Genomic DNA, 24531 nt, shown 5'->3' with positions numbered 1-24531 from the left:
CACTGTTCAGACCAGCTACTGTGTGGCTGTACCATGGAGACGAGGGGTCTCGGAGCCCTTCCCGCAGGCAGGGCCATGGCCTCCTTCCACGTCAGAGGTCGGTGCTGCTTCAGGATAGGCTGGGGGAAGAGATGTCCCTGCTCAAGGAGGGAGGGGCAAGAAAAGCCACCTCCAGGGTCAGTCTGGCATTGATACCCTGTTCTCTCTTTCTCTTAGCCATGAAGGCCGATAGAAAGCGTTTGAAGGCTGAAAAGACAGACCTCGTGAGCCAAATGCAACAGCTCTATGCCACCCTGGAGAGCCGAGAGGAGCAGCTTCGGGATTTCATCCGGAACTATGAGCAGCACAGAAAAGTAAGGCCAGCTGGACTCCTGCCATCGTCTTCCAGCCCAAGCATGAGTTCCTGTGGGGGTGGGGCTGTGCTTGGATGGGGACACTAGCCACCAGTCTCTGGTTGGAGCATAGAAAGCTGGAAGAACTTTGAGAGGCCATTGAGTCCATTTTATAGCTGAGGAAACTGAGGCAGGGAGGTTCAGTGACATGCCTAGGGTCAGCCAGCAAGAAATCACCTAAGATAGGGTTTGAACTCATATCTTTCATGAATCCAAGTCCGTTACCCTAATAAGCAGATATGAAATGAGAAGATGATGAGTGACTAGAAACTGGGACCAGCCACTCTAGAGAAACCCACAAAACTGGGTTCCATGTTATATTCCTTCCTTAAGCTCTCAATTGACTTATTGTGATAGAGCCCTGGCTCTAGAGCCAATCAATGGGCCTCGATTCAAGTCTCACCTGTTACTTTTAATCTATGTCACCTTGGGCAAGATACTTAACCTCCCCAGAGCCCAGTTTTCTCCTCTGTAAAATAAGGAATTGGACCAGTGGCCTCTGTTGCTTCTTCTGGCTTTTTTTATGATCTGTGAGATCCCTTCCAGATCTAGTTCAAGGATCTGATGATCTCAAGATGGGATGGATGGATGAATAATGGGGTGGATGGATGGATGGGTAGATAGATGATGGGTGAATAGGTAGTGAGTGGATAGATGAGTGGATGTGTGGATGGATGGATTGATGAATGGACAAGTAAATGGATGAATAGATGATAGATGAGTAGATAGATAGGTGAGTAGATAGATAGGTGAGTTGTTAGGTAGGGAAATGGATGAATGTGTAAATGGATGAATTGATAAGTGAATGGATGTATGGATAGATGGGTAGATGATGGATGAGTAAATAGGTGAGTAGATGCATGGATTGATGAGTGGACAAGTAAATGGTCGAATAGATGAGTGGATAGATAGCTGAGTGGTTAGGTAGGTAGATGGATGAATGTAGATAGATGAATTGATGAGTGGATGGATGGATAGATGGTTAGATGATGGATGAATAGATAGATAGCTGAGTAGATGGATGGATTGATGAGTGGATAGATGTATACATAGATAGGTGAATGGATTGATAAATAGATGGGTAAATGATAGGTGAGTGGATAGATGGATGTGTGGATGGATGGATGGATAGATTGGTAGATGGCTAGATATACGTACCTCATAAAGAAAGCAGTATATATAAAGCAAATGAGGTAACATGCGTAAAGTGAAGGTCAGTCATAATTATGAATGAACAAGGATAGACTAGATCTGTGGTTTTATTAACCCAAGGAACTCCCATGTGAGGAAACCTTTGCCAATGCAGATTCTTTGTACATACAGTCTTAGAGTAACACGGATTTAAAAGTGGATCATTAAGAAGATAAATGACTTGCCAGGGTCACACAGCTTGTAAATGTCTTAAGTAGGATGTGACTCTGGGTTTTCCTGGTCCATTGTGCCACATTTCCTTTCTATTGTGGACAAAGGGATGGATGTTAGAATCTACCTGAATGTCCAAATGTCCAAAATTTGATTGAAGATTTATTTATATTTAAACACTTTTATCAATCAACAAATTTTTACTAAATTCTAAGGCACAGAACACTGCTTTAGGGAGAGGTAGAATGGGGACAAGAGAGAGAAATGCAAGATTTAGAGGGCACAGTCCTTGCCTCATAGCTTGGACCTTCAAATAGGAGGCTGAGACAAACTCATTCTCAGGTACCATTCTCAGGTCCATGAATCTGAGAGGTATAAAGCAAAGTGTGTTTGAGGTCATGGTGAGGGGAACATCATTTCCAACTAGGGGCACCAAGGAAGGCTTCCCGGAGGAGGCCACCATTTTGGTAAGATGTAGCCATGGCTGATAATTCATCCGGTAGAAAAGAGGGGACTCCCATTTCTCTGGTGGTGTCCATTGTGCCAACTTGGAGTGAAATTTGCCTTAGCAGCTTCATTCCCACCTCTGTATACTATTGCTTTTATTCCTGTGTAACATCTCTTTCTTTTTTCCTCCTGGCCGATAATGGTCACCCCCAAGGGATGAACTGACCTAGCCAGTCCATTCAGCTCTTTCTGCCCCGAGTTAATGATGTGTACTCCCAGGGGACCCAGGACCCCCAGAGTTAGTCTTCTTTTGGGTCACTGACATAGTTCAAGTTCATACCTGTCCCCCAAGTCCTTGACTGCCTGGCTATCACCCTGCTGTTCCACTGTCCGCGGGAAATGTCTTTGCTTGCCTTGAAGCCGGCTTCTCTGTTCTGCTAATGGTGAGCCCAGGGTAGCGATGATAAGTGGACAGCCTGTGAAATCAGAAGAGAGAAAAAAATTAATTGGGAACCAAGAGAACAGGCATTGAAGAGCTCTCACTCAGTCAAGGCAGAACAATGCATTTTAGAGTGGCATTCAGAGTGGGGGCTTTTGGGGATTGTGAGCGGAGCGGATACATGGCCATGACACTTTCCTTGATAGAAATGTTCCCTCAGAACAGGGACTTCCCCCTGAACCCAGTACAACCTTTGGCCTACAGCAGGGTTTCTCAAGCAGGGAATGTGAGAGTTCTCTGAACAAGCCTTGTGGGAATCCCATCATCTCTGACCTTTTTTTCCTAGTTGCCTCTTCCTCTTCCTCTGTTCCTCAATTAGAAGACTTGCCCGTTAGTTGCTTTTTCCCTTCCTCTTTTCCATCTCCAAAGCCTTTGGCCCATTGTAGCTGTCCTGAAAGAGGCAGAACATGGAAGAAACATGCTTACTGAGCTTCTCCTTGGCAGTATCAGGCAGGTTTCTAGTGGAGATCTTGTATTTAAGAGCTCAGAGGACCCTTAGAACATAAGACGTCAGAGCTTGGAACAAAGGATGGCAGAGATGGCAGAACCCTTAGAACCCAGGTCAGAGCTGGAAGGGCCCTTAGAACGCATGAGGTCAGAGCTGGGAGGGTCCTTAGAACCTAGGAGGTCAGAGCTGGGAGGGCCCTTAGAATACAGGATGTCAGAGCTGGGAGGGTCCTTAGAATACAAGATGTCAAAGTTGGAAAGGCTGTTAGAACAAAGTGTCAGAGGGGAACCTTTGAGGTCACAGAGTCATTTTCCAAAGTGGACAGCTCTGACCCAGAGAGAGAGGGAATGATTGCCCAAGAGTCACACTTCTATTGAAAAGAGAAACATGCTTACAGGGAGCTGAATCTGCAGATCTAGGAACAGATTTACTCATTTAAAACCAATCAAACTGGGAGCTAATTGGCCCATGGATCGTATTTGTGATAAGTCAAGTTAGTTGGGATCGATCCAGAGCTGCTTATTATCCTTGAGGCTCTGTCAGACCAGGCATCCCTCTCCCTGTCCCTCCCTCCTAGATCTGAGCCAAGCAGGCTTAGGGCTAGAATAGTGCTGACTCTTGGCTAAAAGTGTGTGAAAAGCCCCTTGTTCTAACTCTGACTGGGAAGAGAGAAGCCACAGCGGAGACGGAGGGAGTGAGGCTGTCTCTGGGCCTGCCAGGATAACCCCCCACATTGCAACATTCCCTCACGCTGCAGAACCAGCTCCCCTGGGAACGAATGGCTGTGGTCTGCAGAGGAACTCGGGACTTCTCCAAATCCAGTCGTGAAATCCGGCCCTCCAGGCAATGTTTCCAGAATGAGAATTTCCCAGGAAAGATGGATTTTGTAGATTTCATGGTTAGGAATCACCTACGCCTTCTACTCTTTTCAGACCATTATGGGCAAGGGACAGACACAGTACAGGGCTCTGGGCTTGGGCTGAGGAAGACCTGAATCCAAATGAATCCTTCCTTCCTGCATGACCAAGTCAAGTCATTTCACCTTCATTTGCCAACTTTCCTTACCTGAAAGATGGGGATAACAATATCCCCCATCTCCCAGGGTTGTTGTGAGGTCCAAGTAAGATGCTATCTGTAAAGTACTTAGCGGAGTAACACTTGGCATGTAGTGGACATATATGTGTTAGCTCTATTATTATCAGCATCATTATCATTACTATTATTTATCATCCTCTCATACCCAGATGATGAGAAATCAGATGTCTTGCTAGAGCTAGAAGGTTACAGATGTGGGGTCCAAAGAAAGGATGGGTAGACAGAATAGATCCCTCATCAGAGGAGGGACTGTCAGCAGAGAATTATTCTAGATCTTAGATCTAGAACTGAATCCCCTTCTTTTACAGATGAGTAAACTGAGTCCAGGGAAAGTCAAGTAGCTTTCCTGAAGTCACTCAGGTGGTCAGTGCCAGAGGCAGTATTTAAACACTCTCTAGAGCCTTCACTCTGGAGTCACAAGGCTGTACCACATTAGAACAGACATCTTACTAGGCAGAGGAAGCCTAGGCTAGAAAAAGCTCTCCATAAAGCCTCCCAACTGTTCTCCTGGCTTCGGTTCCCAGCCCCACCTCCACCCCCATCCACTCTGCTGCTCTGAGGGAGTGTGATTATACAACTGAAATCACTGAACAATACATAGCACAGTGCCTGGCACATAGTTAACACTATGTAAATTGTTTACTGTTTATTTTTGATTGAACAGAATGGAAAAGAAAGGCCTTTAGAGTCCAGGTTGTGATAGAGGAGGGAGAGAGATAGAGGAAGAAAGAGAGGGAAAGAAAAGAAAGGAGGGAGAAAGAGAAGGAATGAGGGAAAAACAGAGACAGACACACAGAGAGAGATAGAAAGAAAGAGACAGAGAGAGCGACAGAGAAAGAAAGAAAAGGAGAGAGGGGTGGAGAAAGAAAAGAAGAGAAGAGGAGAGAAAGGGGAGATGGAGTGGAGAGAAGGAGAGAGAGAGAAAAGGGGAAGTGGGAGAAAGAAAGGAGGAAAGAGAAAGAAAGAAAAGAAAGATGGAAGAAAGAAAAAATAAAGAAAAAGGAAATGGAGAGAGAGAGAGAGAGAGAGAGAGAGAGAGAGAGAGAGAGAGAGAGAGAGAGAGAGAGGTATTACTAGCTACCATATATGTTGTTCTATATGAATCACCAGAGCTGTTTCCAATTCTAGCTCCTCACTCCTGGATGATAGTTATCCTATCTATGACCAAAGAAATCAGCATCCAACTTCTATTTCAGCTGCTTCCCAAATAAGTCAAAATAATGCTATCAGAAATGAGTAAAAGAATAGAAATCTCCTCATGGGATCATAGGTTTCATCCAACCTAGTATCTTTCCCTCTCCTGAAGTCCCAGGTGGGGTAACGGTACCAATCAGGTAGCAAAGTAGAAATTTATTTTATGGAGTAGAAGGTTCCAGATAACATCAGTCAGTCTGCAGGCATTTATTAAACACCTACTGTGTGCCAGGCACTATGTTGAGGATACAAAGAAAGGCGAGAGTCCCTGCTGTCAAGGAGCTCAGAGGGAGACGACAAGGAAACAGCTGTAGGTACATACAAGTTATTGGCAGGATCTATTAGAAATAATCGACAGTGAAGGCAGCAGATGGTGGGAATCATCCTAGACTCATGCTTGGGGGGTGGGCAGAGCAGTGTGGGAAGGGATAGGAAAAAAATAAATATAAGAGGAGCATAGGACAGAGCTGGCAGCTTGTTGGACAGAGAAAGCCTAGAAAACCAAAAGTCTGTGATCACTAAATGACCAGATTTGGAAACCGAGGCCCAGAGAGGTGGATTAACTTTGCTAGGTTCCCATAGCTAGTAAATTGTTAAGCTCATCCACCCTGAGAGTGGGAGTTTCTATACACCTTCCTTGCCCCCAAACCCACCAGCACACTTTCCTCTGCCCATGATTCTGCACTACAACAAGAGAGAACTAGCAAGGGCAATTATGTAAAACATTTCCATATTAGTCATTCTATACAAGGAGATTGAATAAAAGGGGAAAAAATGAAAGAAAGTGGAAAAATATCATGTATTCAATCATCAGCTCTTTCTCTGGAGGTGGATTGTATGCTCCATCATGAGTCCTTTGGGATTGTCTGGGATCATCGTATTACTGGGAACGGCTGAGCCATTCGCTGTTCTTTCTTCACAGAATAAGATGGCTCTCAGTGTGTACAATATTCTGGTTCTCTTCACTGTGCGTCAGTTTACGTAAGTCTTTCTAGATTTTTCTGAAATCGTCCTGCTCGCCATTTATTACAGCTCAATAATATCCCCTTACAAGCATAAACCACAGCTTGTTTAGCCATTCCCCCAACTGGTGGACTTCACTTTGCTTTCTAATTCTTAGCCACCACAGAAAGAGCTACTGTTAATATTTTTATGCAAATAGGTCCTTTCCCCCCCCTTTTTGGGGAAGTCTTTGGGATCTAGATCTAATTTGATCAAAGCATATGAAGTTTTATAACCCTTTGGGCTATAAAGGTAAGGAACATGTACTTTTCAAATTAATTTGATCCTCCCACTACCCGCCTCCTCCAAATGAACTTTTTTTTTTTTTTTTTAAAGAAAACCCTTCATTACAGATGGGAGTTGAGCAAACCAAACCAAATTGTCACAAAGTAGCTGTGTTTGTATTTTAAATCCTTTTGTCTGGAGGTGTATCCTATCCCACTTTCACTTTGTTGCATTTTCATTCATTTGGCATTGAATTGATCAGTATTCTAAAGATTTTCAAAGGTGTTCTTGCTTTCTAGTTCTGCTCCCTTCCTCTTGCAGTGAATCAGTTTATCAGTTTTTAAAAACCTTCCCAGTTTCCTCTAAACCTGTCCATTTCATCATTTCTTAAGGTATAGTAGTATTCCATTACATTTATATGCTGCAACTTGTTTAGCTCTTGCTCTATAAGGAGAACAACCTTTTAGCTTTAAGTTTTCATCCACTTAAAAAAAATCACTATTTTTATTTTAAAATCTTATTCTGATAATAGGTTAAGAATGCCAGATCTACACTAACTCTGTCTTTCTCTGGCTCTCTCAGGTTTACTATGTCTCTATCTTTCTATCTCTGTTTCTCTGTGTCTCTGTCTCTCTGTCACACACACACACACACACACACACACACACATATACACACACACACTTTCCCCCCTTTCCACTATAATGTACTAGGGTCAGCTTCTGACCGAGAGATTGATTTGGGAGGGGGAGACTCATTGCCAGAGGCAGCCCTACGAGCCCCAGATTTGCCTGAACTGGAGGCTCCCCTTGGGTTTTAGCCATCCAGAAATACCTCTGAACCAGCAGAGTGAAAACCCAGATTTGTTTACTTTATCTAGGGGAGGAGAAAAGGTTATTCAGCTGTGGGATTGATTCCTCTATTTCCCCATGAGAGAACAATTTTCATGCTTAAGAGAAAGAAGAAGAAAAAGTCAAAAGAGAAGATGAGTATGTGGCCTAATTTGTGGGGGTCAGGAGAAGCTTAATTGTTCAGTGATTAAAATTCATACAGTCTTGGATGTAGATCTGAAGGGGACTTTTAGAGCCATCAAGTCCAACCCTGTTATTTTGATAGATGAGAAAACTGAGACCCAGAAAGGTTATTGACTTTGGATCATAAGACCATGGATTTAGATCTGGAGAGGACTTTAGAAACCATCAAGTCTAATCCCTTCAATTTACAGATAAGGAAACTGAGGCAACAGAAATCCAGTGACTTTCCCAGTGGTAAATAGCTGGGGTGCAATTCAAATCCAGGTCTCCCTTAGCCTAAGTTCTATCCGCATCCTCTGTGTAATGTCATCCTGCCCCTCTGGGAAGTTCGGACCCTATTTCCCCTTCTCTTCAGACACTGGCTGCTAGTCTCCTCTTGTCTCTTCCCCCTTATCTCAGGGCCTCCAATTTCATAGCCTCATAGAATGAGGTAACGTATGATGTGTCTCATGCAGCTAACAGAGGGTGACTCCTCATTCTTTGGACGTGGAACCTCAGTCGGTATGGAGTGCCCCCTCCATCCGTGGGCACTTACAGAGTCTCACTGACCCGTCACTGTCTGCTGCCAGTGCCTGCTGGCCAGGAATAAGGAGCGGAGCCCAAGGTCCTGCTCAGGTCCCAGGGACCAGGAACACCGATTCCTTCTGGATGCCTGGATGTGAAGAGCCTGAGCACCAAGGAGATGGTCCTGAGCTCTGTCATATCTGTCATTGCTTTCTTTCCACAGGAGAGTGAAGATGCGGTCAAAGCCCTGGCAAAGGAGAAGGACCTTTTGGAAAGGGAGAAGTGGGAGCTGCGCCGGCAAGCCAAAGAAGCTACGGACCACGCTACATCCTTGCGGTCCCAGCTGGACCTGAAGGACAACAGAATGAAGGAGCTTGAAGCCGAGCTGGCTATGGTAAGGTACCCTGGTTCTGCCCCTGCTCCTGTCTGGCCAAAGGGGAAAGGCCAAAAAGTGAAGAAGGGGAACAGGGGCTGGAGGGTAGGGGCTGCCCCCACCCTGCTGTGCTCCAGCCTGTGGGGAGAGGGGATAGAGTGGTGGTAGTGGTGGGGGTGGTAGTAGTAGTAGTAGCAGCAGCAGCAGCAGCAGCAGTGTAGTAAAAGTAGTAATAGTAATAGTAATAGTAGTAGTAGTAGTAGTAGTAGTAGTAGTCGTATTTTAGTGGTAGTAGTAGTACTAGTAATAATAGTAGTAGTAGTGGTGGTGGTAATAGTAGTAAGAGTGGTAGTAGTAGTGGTAATAATAGTACTACTAGTAGTAATGGTAGTAGTAGTTGAAGTAGTAGTAGTAATGGTGGTGGTAGTAGTAGTCTTAGTAATAGTGGTAGTAGTTGTGGTAATAGTAGTACTAGTAGTAGTAGTTGAAGTAGTAGTAGTAATAGTAGTAAAAGAAGAACTGTTAGTAGTGATGGTGGTAGTAGTACTAGTAGTGGTAGTAGTACTAGTGTGGTACTAAAAAGTAGAGTAACATCAACAGCAATTGGCATTTATATAGTACTTACCATGTGCCAGGCATTGTGCTAAGCACTTTACAAGTATTTCATTTTTATCTCACAACCATATCAGAAATTATATGGTATTATTATCCCCTTTTTACAGTTAAGGAAACTGAGGCAAACATAGGATCTGCTCCTCCTTTCACCCTACTACAGCTAGTGGGGAAAAGTAATTCAGAGTGTAACAGCAGCAATAGTGTAGGGTCTTACCATCTTCATGGTCACCATGCTCTCCAGGCAGCCCTTCTGACATAGGAATACCCTAGAGAGAAGGCTGGATTTGGAGTCAGAGGACCTGCTATTTACCACCTTTGCGACCTTGGGTGACAGCTTCTCTGTGCCTCAGTTGCCTTATATGTAAAAATGTGCAATTGGGTGTGATGACCTTCCATCTATCTCTTTCAGCTCTAAATGAATGATCCTAAGACCTTGACCTAAATTTCACCCAAGAAGGTCTTGTCATTTCAGCCTAATTTATGAAGTACTGATTAAACGCCTTCTGTATGCCTGGCATTTCTCTAGGGGGAAAGCAAAACTAAAGCCCTCAAGGAGTTTATATTCCTCCAGGAGAGGGTGTAGAGCTGGGGCAGAGGGGATGCTGATCGGATATGGCACAAGTGAATACAAAGTTGTTTGGTCTGTCAGTTGCATCTAACTCTTCATGTACCTACTTGGGATTTTCTCAGCTAAGATGCTAAAATGGTTGGCCATTTCCTTCTCCAGCTCATTTTACAGATAAGGAAACTGAAGCAAATGAGATATTAAGTAACTTGTCCAGGATCACACAGCTAGCAAGTGTCTGAGGCTGGATTTGAACTCAGAGCTTCTTGAGTCCTTCCTCACCCTGTCCATTGTGCCCCTTCATCACCTAGCTGTGCAAAGAAGGAAGCAAAAGCCTGTCCTCAAAGCATTTACCTTCTATTAGAAGAGGGGGAAGAAAACTTGTACCTACCTAAAACATATCAAATAGGCTTATAACTTATCCCCTCACTTTGATATGTGTGTACGTAAAATATGTATGTAGGGGGCAACTAGGTGATGCAGTGGATGGAGCACCAGCCCTGAAGTCAGGAGGAGCTGAGTTCAAATCTGGTCTCAGATAATTCCTAGCTGTGTGACCCTGGGCAAGTCACTTAACCCCAATTACCTCAGGGAAAAAAATGTATGTGGGTGTGTATGTGTGTAAATAAAATATATATTATATATTACATAACAGTATATGATAAGTAATATACATTATATACATAATTTTATATGTTTAATTTATACATGGTTTTATATATTACGTATAAATTAAATGGATAGAATAATGAATGATTACAAAATAATTTAGAGAGAGAGAGAGAGAGAACCATAACATATGATTACAAAAATCTATAACTATATATAGATTAAAGATAATTTTGGGAGGGGAAGGCACCAGCAACAGAGGGCAGAGTGATGGGAGCACCTGGCAGAATTGAATTAATCTTTGAAGGAAACTAGAGATTCTAAAAGGCAGAGGTGAGAAGGAATACATGGGGTGGGGGGAGAAGAGTTAGCCCATTCAAAGACATGGAGACGGGAAATGTCATATGTGGAAAGAATATAAGAGCATCCATGGATGACAGTGATCATCCACACTTTTACAGAAGGCTCCAGGGCTAGGAAATTCACTGCCTCCTTGGGTAGCCCATTCCAACCAGGGACCACTCTGTTGGGAATTTTTTCTCTTCATTGTGATTAACAAAACAAAACAAGACAAAAAACAACCTCTCTTCCCTACAATTTCCATCCATTGCTTCTAGTTTTGACCCTTTGGGTCAGGCAGACCAAGGCTTCTCCAGTCCCTTTTCCACACAGCTGCCCTTCCGGGGCTTTGAGATGCCTGTGGATATCTCCTAGTCTGCAGGGAGAGATGCTCCAGGTTGGGACGGTCCCGTTCCCAGGCTGGGCTTTGTTGTCCAACACTGACATCTAGTGCCTAGATTTCTCATCACTCCCTGAGATTGGGAGCAGAGCCTTTAACACAATATTTAGAAACATTTCTCTTTGCCTTTCAGCTCATTTTGCAGATCAACGGAGGCCCAGAGAAATGAAGTGACTTGTCCAGATTTAAGTCCATTTAACTGGTTCTCACTCTTCCACCGTAACCTTCCTTCATTCTCATAGGGAGCAGGGTAGTACAGTGGATAGAGCACCAAGTTTATAGTCAAATCTGACTTTAGACACTTAACTTGCTGTGTGACTCTGGGCAAGTCACTCAATCCCCATTAAACTTTGTTTTCCCTTTTGTAAATGATATGGGGAAGGGAATGGCAAACGGCTCTAGAACCTTTCCTGAGAAAACCCCCAATAAGATCATGACTGAAACAACTGAACAACAACTGCACATTTACCCCGTGTAGCAGCGTAGTAGGTTCTTGAGTATTTGATTGCTTAGCTAGATGTCGCAGCAGAGAGAGTGATGGAATGAAGAAGACCTGATTTCAAATCTGGCTTCAGATATTTAATTGTGTTTGCCTCAGTTTCCTAATCTGTAACAACATGGATAATAAAAGCATCTACTTCCCCAGGTGGTTGTAAGGATCCGGATTTTAAAACCACTCAACTCAGTGTCAGGCACTTAACAATATGCTAGTATAGGAAACATGAATAAAAGCTGACCTTAAAATCAGATTTTTATAGAGACTCATTCAATTTTCAGAACTGGAAGCCGTGTTACAATTCTCCAAAAGTCCACTCTCTTAAACTGTGGCTTGAGACTTCATGTGGGCTCCCTTAAATGTGGAAGTTGCAAAATTATGATTTCTTTTCACTCTGTGTTTGATTTGTATACTTATTTTATAAACCTATATATCTGGGGTCATGTAAAAATTTCTCAGGCAAAAGAAAGGGTCACAAGTGGAAAAAGTTTAAGAAGCCCTATTCTAAATTAGCCCATTTTATACTTGGGGAAATTAAGACCCAAAGAGGGGTCACGCAGACTTTTTAATTGGCAGAACCAAGACTTGAACCTAGTTTTCCTGACTCGCCAGTCTAAGATTTTTTTTCAAAGGATTCATGAGATTTTAGGACGAATTAGGGAAACAAAGATTTATTAAGCACCTACTATGTTCCAGGTGCTACACTAAGTTATTTTCAAATATCATTCAATAGTTTTCAAGCTGGATAAACCCTAGAAACTATCTAGTTCATTTTATGTAGAAGGAAAGTGAGCCCCAGAGAAGATAAGTTACTGACAGAGCCAAGTCTTAAACCCAGGTAACCTCCCTCTCAAACTGGAATTTTTTTCCCCAACTCCACATTGACCAAATGTGATTTCCCTGAGATAAATCAACTCCCCCTCTGAGTCCCAGCTCTTAACTTGTCTTTCTAGAATGGAAATAGGATAAAACCACATCGAGACCAAAATCTGGGGTCTCAGCTATAAGAAAAAACCTGATTCTCATCCATGCCTGAAGATATAACTAGCTACCTGCCTTTCCGAGCTGTAAATCTCCAGTTCTTTCCTGGATTGGGGCCATGTGTCATCCTCAGAGGCCCTAAGTCTGGTTAATTAATACCTTTGTCCCCATCTCTTAGTGGGGGAGGAGGAGAAGGTGTGGATACAGTTGAAAAGACAGGAGACGTCATTGTTGGTTAATAGTTAGCCAACATAGTGCTTAAAAGAATTCTGAAGGCAGAAGGACCTGCTTCCTAAGCCTCAGGCTTATGCTCGCTTAAGCATTTTGTGCAGTCCACAGATCATCAGAATATGTGAAAGATTTGGCCCCTCTTTCAGTTGGCATTTTAAGAAAATCTTCTTCCCCCCTTTCTGTTATTAGGTAAACTGAGGCCAACAGGTTAAGGGATGTTGCTTAAGGATAAAAACAGGGACAGACTCCTAGTTTAGAGAGAGGAGACCTGGTTTGGAATCCCCAATTTGCCACCTTCTTATACTTTTTGTGACCACAGACATCAACAACCATGAGCATTAACTAAGCAATTGCTATATCTCAGATATATAGGGAGTGTTGCATAGTGGGTAAGAAATGGGCTTAAAGAAGTCCTATTTCTGAAAGCCTCAGTTTCCTCATCCATAAAATGAGAGAGCTGCACTAAAGAAGTTTTAAGACTATTAAGGTGCTAGACACTAGACAGTATATCATCCTTTGACAGATGAGGAAACTGAGGCATCAGGTGGTAATATGATTTGCCCAGAGTCATCCAGATGGTCATTTGTTGAGACTTGAGCTTCAGCACTCTCCAGGATATCGAATTGAGTGGAACTGAATTGAATGGGAGATTATAGCTTCATGGACCTGCCAGCCCCAGAAACTGCATTTGATAGGAGCACTAAAAAATGGCAGAGTTTTGTCTGTCCGTGATCACTCTATCTGTCCATCCATCTCGCTAAGCTATCAAACACTTAAGAGCCTACTATGTGCTAGACTCTGCTGCCCGTACAAAGGGATGTTGCTTCCATCCCTTGTTCTTAGCCCCCAGTGAAAACAAGTTAAAATGAGTCAGGCTGGAGACTGAGAGCAGGGAAATGAAACGTGCAAATAACAAAATAATCAGGAGTTCAGAGAATAGGTGCATTAGACAGGCCCCCCTCCCCCCCAAAAAAGAGAAAATTAGCTGAGGGAATCAGATCCCCTGGGAAATCCCAAAGGTGATCAGACTTGCAACCCTGGGGGTCTTTAGAAAGAGAGATATCAAGTCCACCCATAGGGGAAAATATTTTGAAATGGCAGGGTTAGAAGGGGCTGTAATAAAAATGAGGGCAGGATCTAGGATTTTATTGCTGTGGAGAACTTCCAGGTGAGGAAAATTCCTCTCCTTATACAAATTAGCCCCTCTTCAACTTGAAATAGTGGAGGGCTACCTCAAGCACTGAGCTGTTAAGTGTGAGCTCTGTGACCTGCCCAGGGGCCACAGCCAGGAAGGGTCAGAGGTCTTGTCTTAAAAGCTGTCTTTCTAGCCCCTCTGCCCTACTCTCTGACATTTATATGGCACCTTAAAGTTGGCAATATGCTTAATGGACGTTATCTCAGAACTTTGGAATAATCCTAAGTACCTACTCAAAATAGTGGCTGGAAACAAAAAGACATGAGTTAAAATTCTGCCTCAAATAGCCATTAGCAATATAACACTGGGTACTTCACTTTCCCCCCTCTCAGCCCTCAGTTCCCTCATTTGTAGAATGGAAATAATAATAGCACTTCCAAGATGGGATTATTGTGGAGGATCTAATGGGATAGCATATATGTAAAGTACTTTGCAAACTCTCAAGTTAATTGTTATTATTGCTGGGGTTGTAACAGGAGATGATAGATAGAGGGTAGGGAATAGAGATTGTCAGAATCTATTGTTATTCAGTTATAGAATTGGCTACAAAGTAGAGACCATGAGGGGGATGAGAAATCAGGCTGGAAATTAGGGAGTATCTGTTCATAAATCAGAGGAGCATAGATTTAGAAGGAATCTTAGAGACTATCAAATCCAAGCTCCCCTTTTCTCCTTATATTTCACAAATGAGGAAATTGAGGCACAGAGATTTTTTTTTCCCAAGTGATTTGTTTGGGGAAAGATCAGGGAAGAAGGGTCATCACATAGCTTGTAAATGGTTGGATTAGAATTTCAACTCAAATCTACCTGATTCCCACTACAGCAGTCTTTCTTTCTTCTTTCTTTCTCTTTCTTTCATTCTTTCTTTCTTTCTTCCTTTTTTTCTTCCTTCCTTCCTTCCTTCCTTCCTTCCTTCCTTCCTTCCTTCCTTCCTTGCTTCCTTCCTTCCTTCCTTCCTTCTTTCCTTCCTTCCTTCCTTCCTTTTTCTCCTTTCTTTCTTTAAGCTTACAAAACATATGCATGGGGTAATCTTTCAACATTGACCCTTGCAAAATTTTCTGTTGCAAATTTTCCCTTCCTCCCCATCCCCTCCCCTATATGGCAGGTAGTCCAATATATGTTAAATATGTTAGAATATATGTTAAATCCAATAAATATATGTATACAAAGTTATACAATTGTCTTGCTGCACACACACAAAAAAAAATCGGATCTAGGAAAAAAAAAACCTGAGAAGGAAAACAAAATACAAGCAAACAACAACAGAAAGAGTAAAAATGCTATGTTGTGGTCCATGCTCAGTTCCCATAGTTCTCTCTCTGGGTGCAGATGGCTCTCTTCATCACTGAACAATTGGAACTGGTTTGAATCATCTCATTGTTGAAGAGATCCACAGCCATCAGAATTGATCATCATATAATCTTGTTGCCGTGTATAATCTCTTGGTTCTGCTCATTACAGCAGTCTTTCTATACTTCTCAAGCCAAACACACTGTGATGATTTTTAAAAGTTTTTAGTAATATGTTTAGAAGTTTTGTACATGTTTAACCTATATCAGATTGCTTGCTGTCTTGGGAGGAGAGGGAGAATAATTTGGAGCACAAGGTTTTGCAAGGATGAAAACTATCTTTATATGTTTATGGAGAAATAAAATACTATTTGAAAAAAATGTTTTACAACTTTACAGAATTACCTAGAGATATAGTTTCTGCATAATTAGTGATTTTATTAATCATGCCAATATGTTCATTAATTAAAAAAAAATCATTATTTGGCCAGCTTTCTTAGATCAAAGCTCTCTCATGGTTCCGTGGTCTCACAGTATATATGCCCTTGGAAGAATGGGTGTTTCTGAGGATGGCAATCAACTCTGAATAGTTAATAATTAAGAGAATTAATATTATGTGACAGGCTAGGCTATGTTGTAATGGGAATCTCGGAATATGTGACTTGGATCACTCAAATCTTGGTCAAATATACTTATCAATTCCTTATCACCTATCTGATAAAAGGGAGGATCCACCTTTTTCCCAGACCTGAAAAGAGAGGATCCACATTTTCCCAGACTTGTGTGAGCAAACACAATGAGTAGGAATGCACCCATTAACCCAAACTCAGACTTTCTTTTATTATCTTTGATTAAATTTTGGCCTGGTGATGTCTTTGAGATTTCCCACTCTGGTTGATTTCTGGAGGAGGAAGTGAAAAGGAAAAAACTTTGGTCCTGAATCAATAATAGGTTATTAATAGAAGAGAGAAATAATAATTTCTCACAGTATTAATGTGTGTACATGTGCACATGCATATGTGCACACATGCACACACACTTTCTCTCTCTCTCTTTCTCTCTTTATTTCTCTCTTTTCCCCCCTCACACACAGACACATACACACACATTCTAGCTCTGACATTCTGTGTTCTAAGCTTCCTCCCAGCTCTAATATTCTGTGTTCTAAGCTCCCTCCCAGCTCTGACATTCCATGTTCTAAAGCTCCTTTCTAGCTCTGACATTTTATGTTCAAAATTTCTCCTGCCTCTGATATTCTGTGTTCTAAGCTCCCTCCCAGCTCTGACATTCTATGTTCTAAGGGCCCTCCCAGTTCTCTGAATCTCTGACTCCTGGAGTCCAGCATTACCTTTCTAAAGGTGATCTCTGGGGAGAGGAGTGACGTCCTCCTGCAGGATGTCCATACTGGGCACAGGAGCTTTTTCCCAGGCTGCGGTTGAAGCCACATTTCTGTCTGAATCTCTATAACTTGTACTCCTGAATAAGAGGGAATAAACCTTCAAGCCCTTAGATTCTGGAATCATTGAATCATAGATTTAGAACAAGAAGGAGCCTTAAAGACCTTCAGATCCAATTTCCAAATGAGAAACCTGAAACCTAGAGAGTGGAAGGAACTTGCATGGCTTGCACTAAGTTTGAGAGATGGGATATGAATCTAGGTTCTCTGTGTGTTCCCCACTGTCTCTGATAGACCTCTGGACATGTAAACTCTCAGGAGTTTCATTCCCAAAGGTGCTCTCCTGCCAAAAAGAACCAAGGACTTTGAGAAGCTCAGGGATGAAGGGAGTTTTTTTGGGGAGAGGAGGGTTCCAATCCTCCTTCTGGTCCTCAGTGACAAAGTGGAACATTTTTAGAACACTCAGATCCCCTGCCACCTTTGAGAGGCAACATTGTTGACCATGTGTCCAGCTGCCTTGTCTCTTACTCACTCACTCTGGGGGCATGGAACATCCCCACTGCTCCTGCTTCACACCCTTGTAATACCATGAGACAGTTTCATGGAGGTGGTTGGTGAAGAGTCATTGAAAGTAAAAGAAATGAGACACTTAAGACTTTCTGGCTGCGTGACCCTGGGCAAGTCACTTAACCCCAACTTCCTCAGCCAAAATAAATAAATAAATAAAGTAAAAGGGATGGAGGCTTTCCAAAGCTGGGCTGTGCAGGGGTGGGAATGGGGGACAGCACTGGTGGAAGAGCCCCGTGTAATCCGTCCTATCTCTTTCTCTCCTCTTCTCTGATCAGGCAAAGCAGTCCTTAGCCACCCTGACCAAGGACGTCCCCAAGAGGCACTCCCTCGCCATGCCGGGCGAGACAGTTCTCAACGGCAATCAGGAGTGGGTGATGCAGGCGGACCTCCCGCTCACTGCGGCCATCCGGCAGAGCCAGCAGACGCTCTACCACTCACATCCCCCCCACCCCACCGACCGGCAAGGTGAGTCCCCGCAGGGCTGGCAGCAATGGCTGCCTTGTAATGGAGCCTTCCATCAAAGGAGGAGGCTGGCTCTTGTGGAAAATTCTAGGAAAAAGCACCAAAATTCTAACCTACTCATGGCCAGTGGTTCAAAGTCCGGAACCCTGTGGTGGCCTCAGAATTCTAGGCTTCTCCATCTAAAGTCCTTGGCCATCAGGGGTTCTTAACCCTGGGGATCCTTGCTCTTGGTTTCCAAGAACATTTTTGATCATTGCATTTCAACATATTTCCTTTGTGATCCTCTGCTACTTATTTTATGCATTTAAAAAACATTCTTCTTTAGAGGCAACTAGGTGGTTCAGGGTAGAGAGCACTGACCTTGAAGTCAGGAAGATCTGAGTTCAAATTTTACTTCAGACAGTTGGAACTGTGTGACTCTGGGCAAGTCGCTTATCCCCTTGTACTTTGCTTTTTTCATATGTTACATGGGGCTAATAAAAGCACTTACCCCCCAAGGTGGTTGTGAAGATAAAATAAGACAATATCTTTAAAGCACTTAACACAATACTGGTACACAGTAGGTACTTAATAAATGCTTATTTATTTTTTATTCTGAAAAGGGATACATGGACATCTCCAAACTGCCAAACGAGTGTAGGATCATCTTAGATGATCCCTAGAAGCTCTCTAGTTCCCTGTCTTGAGCCCTCCAACCCTGGGCCTGGCAGATTCTATCCCGCTCCCCTTTTGTGATAAAAACCATAATAATCACAACAATAATATAATCTCTGGCATCTGTATAGCTCTTTAAAATTTGCAAAGTCCTTGCTTAGATGATCTCACTGAAGTATTCTAACAGCCCCGTGAAGTGAGGATTGTGGTTCTTAATAAGCTGAGGAAGAGGAAGGAAGTCCTGTACCCAATCCCTAGGAATGACACCTAGTGGATGCCACAAGTGGGTTGTGATCCTAAATCTTCCCGGTCTCAGTGTCTCGTGCTAGAGTGATAAGACATGATGGAAAGCTTGCTGCATTTAAGTGGCAGGTGCAACAAGACCATATGAGACAGAGGAGGTCAGTGGGACAGCACCGAAGGCCCAAAGCTGCTGGGTTTTTTTCATTAAATTCAACAGATCAACCCCATAAACACAGACTGGGGAGTTGTGGCTAGAAAGACCTGAGGGTTTTAGCAAACTTCAAGTTCAATAGGAAGCATTTGGATGACATCATCTCAGACTGTGTTACTAGAGTCAGAGTAGGGAAAATAGACAATAGTTTAGTATATAGGACAGGACAGGAGAAGACAGGGTGTCCCAAAAGCCTTAGTGTAATTTTAAGCTTTAATAACCTCAAAAGTCTAAAAGCTGCAGTCTTAACCTGCCCCCATCATTTGAAAGCTTAATTATTTAAGTTTATTTTCTATTTATTTTCCTTTGTGAATTTTGAATGATCCATTTTAAGTCTTAACAAGACAGAGCACCTTGTTCTGATTTATTACACCTGTGGCAGTTTCTGGATGAGTTTCTCAGTCCAGTGAATTGGGAGAAGATGCTCCACCTGTTCCATCCACATTAGACTTTTTCTTGTGGGCTCCTGCATCCATCCAAACCTCATTCTTTGGGTGCTCCGAAGGTGAGGGTTACAGATATCATTCTTTTGGCCACTGTGAAACTATTTTTTTTAAAGTTTGAAAACTGACAAGTGATATGTAGCATAAGACACACTGAATTTTATTAAGAAAAATAAGTATTTTTTACAATTTAAATTTTTTTTGTAAGTTTGTAACATTTATTCTTCTGAAGTGATTAAAGTTTAAATTTTTAGTTAAACATTTGAGAAGGGCAGCCAGGTGGTTCAGTGGACAGAGTATCAGGCCCGGAGTCAGGTAACCTCATCTTTATGAGTTTGAATTTGACCTCAGATCCCCCCCACTGCCCGTGTGACTTTGAGCAAGTCATTTCATCCCATTTGCCTCAGTTTCCTCATCTGTAAAATGAGCTGGAGAAGAAAACAGCACTCCCATCCAGTATCTCTGCCAAAAAAAAAAAAAAAAAAAAACCCAAATGGGTCAGGAAGAGTCAGACCTGAATGAAAAAATGACTGAACAACCACAAAAACATATGAGAAAGATAGATTAGGATGGACAGACTTCAATGAGATTATTATGTCCAATTCTGCTGACCACGTGTGTACAGAATACATTCAAAATAAACTCAAAGTAATTTTGAGGGAGTGGGTTTTCATGGATATTGGTAGAGAAAATGCCCACATTCATAGAACCAATTTAGCCCAATACTCAACAAGTATTTTTTTTAGTTATATTTGGTGGGGAGCTAGTAGGTGTCTGAGGCCAGATTGGAATTTAGGTCCTCCTAAATGCTGTATCACTGTATCATTTAGCTGCGCCAGCCAACAAGTGTTTATTAACACTTATTATTATTGGGGACTGTGGATCTTCTGGAGTATTTGAAAGCAAAGCCATCCTTGATTTGATAAGATTGCTAGTATTAGCAGGGGCAATTAGGTAGCACAACTGATAAAATGTGGGCCTGGAGTCAGGAAGAATCATGAGTTCAAATCCGGCCCCAGACATTATGTTGTTATTTCCTATTAAATATTCAGTATTCTGCTTGTTGATAAGGATATAGAAGATTAAAAAGGATCCCTGCCCTTGCGAGGGTTATATTCTACTCTGGGAAAGCAACACATACACCAATAAGTGGATATATAATTAAACACAAGGTAGTTTTTGGTGCTATGGGACATTGACAGCTGGAGGCATTGGGAGAAGCTTCTTGTTGGAGATGAAGGGAGGACCTAGAGATTCCAAAAGCCCTGAGTGAACGAATCCACGGACATGAGGACTTTACTGATGCTCCTAGATGATGCTGATGCTATCTAGATATCTATATAGATAATATTCTACTGCACCAAAAATTCTGTATGCTGCGTACCAATTGGAGGAAGAGCTTGTTCGAAAGTCCAGAGATAGGAAGTAGCCTGTACAGTAAACACCAAGTGGCTAGAACAGAGAGCACCTTAGCGGGGAGTCAAAATGAAAAGATAGATTGGAATCAGATTGTGAAGAGCTGAAAAGAATCAATAAAATTAACTCTAGGCTAACAAGCACTCTGCTAAGTTCTGTGGGTACAAAAAGAAATGAAAACATGATCCTTTCTCTCAAGGAGTTCACTTTCTAACATGTAATGCTTGAAGGCATAGGGAGTCCCTAAAGCTTCTTGAGCAGAGGAATAACACAGTTGGATCTGTGCTTTAGGAATATGAATCTGTTCATTGATTGGAGAATGTTTTGAAGAGGGGAAAGATCTGGAAGCAAGGAGATTGATAATAAAACTATTTAGCTGAGAGGAGATAGGAGCTGGGGAACTTCAGAGCTACTGGAAATTTCAAGTGAATTCTGAACTAGAGTTTCTTTTACAATATTGAAAATAAGTAGCCTTCCACTTGAAGACCTTCAGTGATCATGATGATGATAAGTAGCATTTAGGTAGCACCTACTGTGTATCTCATTTGATATTCAGGACTGAGACTCTTATTCTGCTTTGGGTCATTTCTTATTGTTTGGGTGTTGAAGGATAATTAAACACAAGGTAGTTTTTGGTGCTATGGGACATTGACAGCTGGAGGCATTGGGAGAAGCTTCTTGTTGGAGATGAAGGGAGGACCTAGAGATTTGTTTGTTGGTTTGTATGTATTTGTTTTGGATATTGAGGAGATCTGTGGATCTTCTGAAATATATAAAGGTTCTGATGTTATCTAAGGCTGTATGAGGTATCTGAAAGCAAAGCCATTCTTGATGTGTTGGATTGCTAGAGTTAGCAGAGGCAATTAGGTAGCACACTGGAATTAGGAAGAATCATCTTTCTGAGTTCATAGAAGAGAATCAAACAGTTCTGACCATTGCACTCTGTTTAAGTGCCATCACAACCCTATTCACTTCAAATCTGGCTTCAGACATAATAGTAAATTTACCTCAAGTTTCTTCATCTGTAAAATGAGCTGGAGAAGGAAATGGCAAACCAGTTCAGTATCTTTGTGAAGAAAACTCCAAATAAGGCCACAGAGACAAATGTGACTGAAAAATGACTGAAGAACAACAAAAAAGTTAGCAGAAATGGGTGGGATCCCAGTGCTTCTTGAAACAGAGGAAGGAGTGGACAAAACTATAATCACTCTTTCTAATTTGTGAACAAGTTCCCAACTACTGATCCTGGACGGGTATCCTGAAGTCACCTCTTCTTTATTGGACATGTACCATGTGCCCTATCTGATAGGAAATAAAAGTAATGATGATTATGGTGGTTGGTCATGAGGGGGTGGCAATCCATCATTAATTTATTTTTTTAATAATATTGTATTTTCCAATTATGTAGAGAGATAATTTCAACATTCATTTTTTGATTGTAGCTTTTTATTTACAAGATATATACATGGGTAATTTTTCAGCGTTGATAGCTGCAAAACCTTTTGTTCCAATTTTTGACCTCCTTCCCCCCCACTCCCTCCCCCAGATGGCAGGTAGACCAATATATTCAACATTAATTTTGTAAGATTTTGAATTCCAAATTTTTTCTTCCTCCTGCCTCCATCCCCAAGTCAACAAGCAATAGGTTATACTTATACAATCATTTTACACATATTTCTATGTTTGTCATGTTGTATAAAAAAAAATCAGAGCAAAAGCAAAAAAACTGCAAGAAAGAAAAAGCAACCCCCCCCCCCAAAAAAAAAGTGAAAATACTATGCTTTGAATTTCATTAATTTTCCATCGTTCTCTCTCTGGATACAGATGACATTTTCCATCTTGAGTTTATTGGAAAAGTCTTGATCCATGATTAATTTGGAAAAGTCTTGATCCATCATTAATTTAAAAGGCATCTATTAAGGGACTGGGATACAAAGAAAGGCAAGGAGTTCACATTCAGACACTAACAGTGCAAGGGGCAATAAGGTATGATAGATTAAAATCAAGAAGGCACCAGGTTAGAGATGAGTATTTGCTACTCCACAGTAAGAGGAGGAATTTCTATACTGGGAGTCATGCTATGTGTAAGAAATATGGGCATAGAACATCAAGTGCTAGATCACATGCCCACCTTGCTTAGAGTGTCTCAGAGTGTTCAGAGAAGAAAGAGGGAAGTAAACAGAATTCAAGCAGTCAATTTGGTAAATGTTTCTCAAGGATCTTCATGGAAGTGAATACAGTTCTGAGTTCAAATTCCACTTTTTGCTAGCTTTTGCAATTTTGGTCAAGTTCCTTCAATTGTCTGAGCATCAATTTTTTCATCTATGAAATGAGGATCCGTATAGTATATATCTCACAGAGTCAAGTGAGATCATGGATATAAAGAATAGTCTTATACTTTAGTCAGGAAATCGTCCTTGACCTCACAAAGATATATGTAGTCTGTAAGAAAAGGAACAAAAATAATTGCCCAATAATAAAAGAAATACAAATGTAATGGAAAAAGTGTTGAGTTTTGGAGTTAAATAATCTAAATTTAAATCCTGGGCCTGCCACTTACTAGCTGTGTGACTTTGGGTAACTGAACCTTTTGGGGTCTCACCTTCCTCATTTGTAAAACAAATTGTAAAACAATTTGTAAAAAAATGGAGGAGGGCCTATATGACCTCAAAATTCCCTTCCAGCATTGTCTATAATTCCATGATCATATGACCCTACAGGGTCATTTAACCTTTGGAAGACTCAGTTTCCTCATCTCTAAAATAGGAATAAAACCTACCCCTCAGGCCCAAATATGCATAAAGGACTTTGAAATGATAAAGTACCATGAAAATGTCCATCATCATCATCATCATTGTTGTTATCATTATTATTATCATTATTTGATGTGTTTGGGAGTGTTTTGAAAAACAAAGGGGGTGTAATAACCCTAACCCTAAATGCTCCATGGAGATTTAGGGGTGTAAGTGGAGGGTGAGCCTGGGGAATAAGCGCATCACCATTATTTCCTTTTATTCCCTTCCTTACTCATTGTTTTCCCATTTCCAGCTGTCAGGGTGAGCCCCTGTCATTCTCGGCAGCCTTCCATCATCTCTGATGCATCTGCAGCTGAAGGAGACCGGTCATCAACTCCAAGTGACATCAACTCCCCTCGTCACCGGACGCACTCCCTCTGCAATGTAAGGCCATTGGTGGTGGGGTTCCCTGCCTTTCATCCCACTCCCACTGCTTCTCTTCTCCCCCCACTTCCTCAGAGTAGAGCAGGACTGGGCAGAAAGCATACATTCCTTCTCCTCCTTCCTCCTTTCCTTCTTCCCTCCCTCTTGTGTTTCTTTCAGCCCTTCCTTCTTGAGTGAGAACATTCTGGCTTCAGCATTTCACTCCAGTACAACCCAGTAAAATTGCTCAGCCCCTTTGGCTCATTTGTCTAGCATTTCCAATTCCCTTTCTTCTTACTGCAGGAGCATCAGGGTGTGGAAGAACAGAAAAGAAGGGAGATTGTTTGCTACCACTGCCTCAGGGAGGGTAGGGGAGAGAATTCTCTAGGCTGAGTACCCAAGAGAAAGTCAGGAGTTGTCCCTGATGCTCCATTGTAGCCAGGAATAAGAAATGTATTAAGCATTTATTAAGTGCTTACTGTGTGAAAAGCACTGTGCTAACTGCTGGAGATATAAATACAATATACAAAAGCAATTGGAAGCCAGAAAGGCCTGGGTTCAAGCCCTGCTGACATACCAGCTCTCTGACTCCAGGCAACTTAATGAACCTCTCGATGCCCATTACTTTTAGGCATTTAATGCCCCAAGTCATTCACTAAGACTAGTCTATTTACAACAAAGCT

General features: G+C 42.0%; 1 protein-coding gene across 3 annotated transcripts in view; it reads left to right on the top strand.

Annotated features, from left to right (window-relative positions):
* KAZN (kazrin, periplakin interacting protein) overlaps window positions 1-24531 on the top strand; it is a 579480-nt gene that overhangs the window by 483819 nt on the left and 71130 nt on the right. For all 3 annotated transcript variants that reach the window (XM_031962824.1, XM_031962825.1, XM_031962826.1), the window contains 4 exons: window positions 217-353; window positions 8426-8596; window positions 17537-17726; window positions 23739-23869. In XM_031962824.1, the coding sequence (XP_031818684.1) occupies window positions 217-353; window positions 8426-8596; window positions 17537-17726; window positions 23739-23869 (629 nt within the window). The remainder of the gene's footprint in view (window positions 1-216; window positions 354-8425; window positions 8597-17536; window positions 17727-23738; window positions 23870-24531) is intronic.

Source organism: Sarcophilus harrisii, chromosome 3 (assembly GCF_902635505.1).
Source record: "Sarcophilus harrisii chromosome 3, mSarHar1.11, whole genome shotgun sequence".
NCBI classification, from domain to species: Eukaryota; Metazoa; Chordata; class Mammalia; order Dasyuromorphia; family Dasyuridae; genus Sarcophilus; species Sarcophilus harrisii.
Note: the sequence above shows the minus strand (reverse complement) of the source record. Positions and strands in the feature narration are given on the sequence as shown.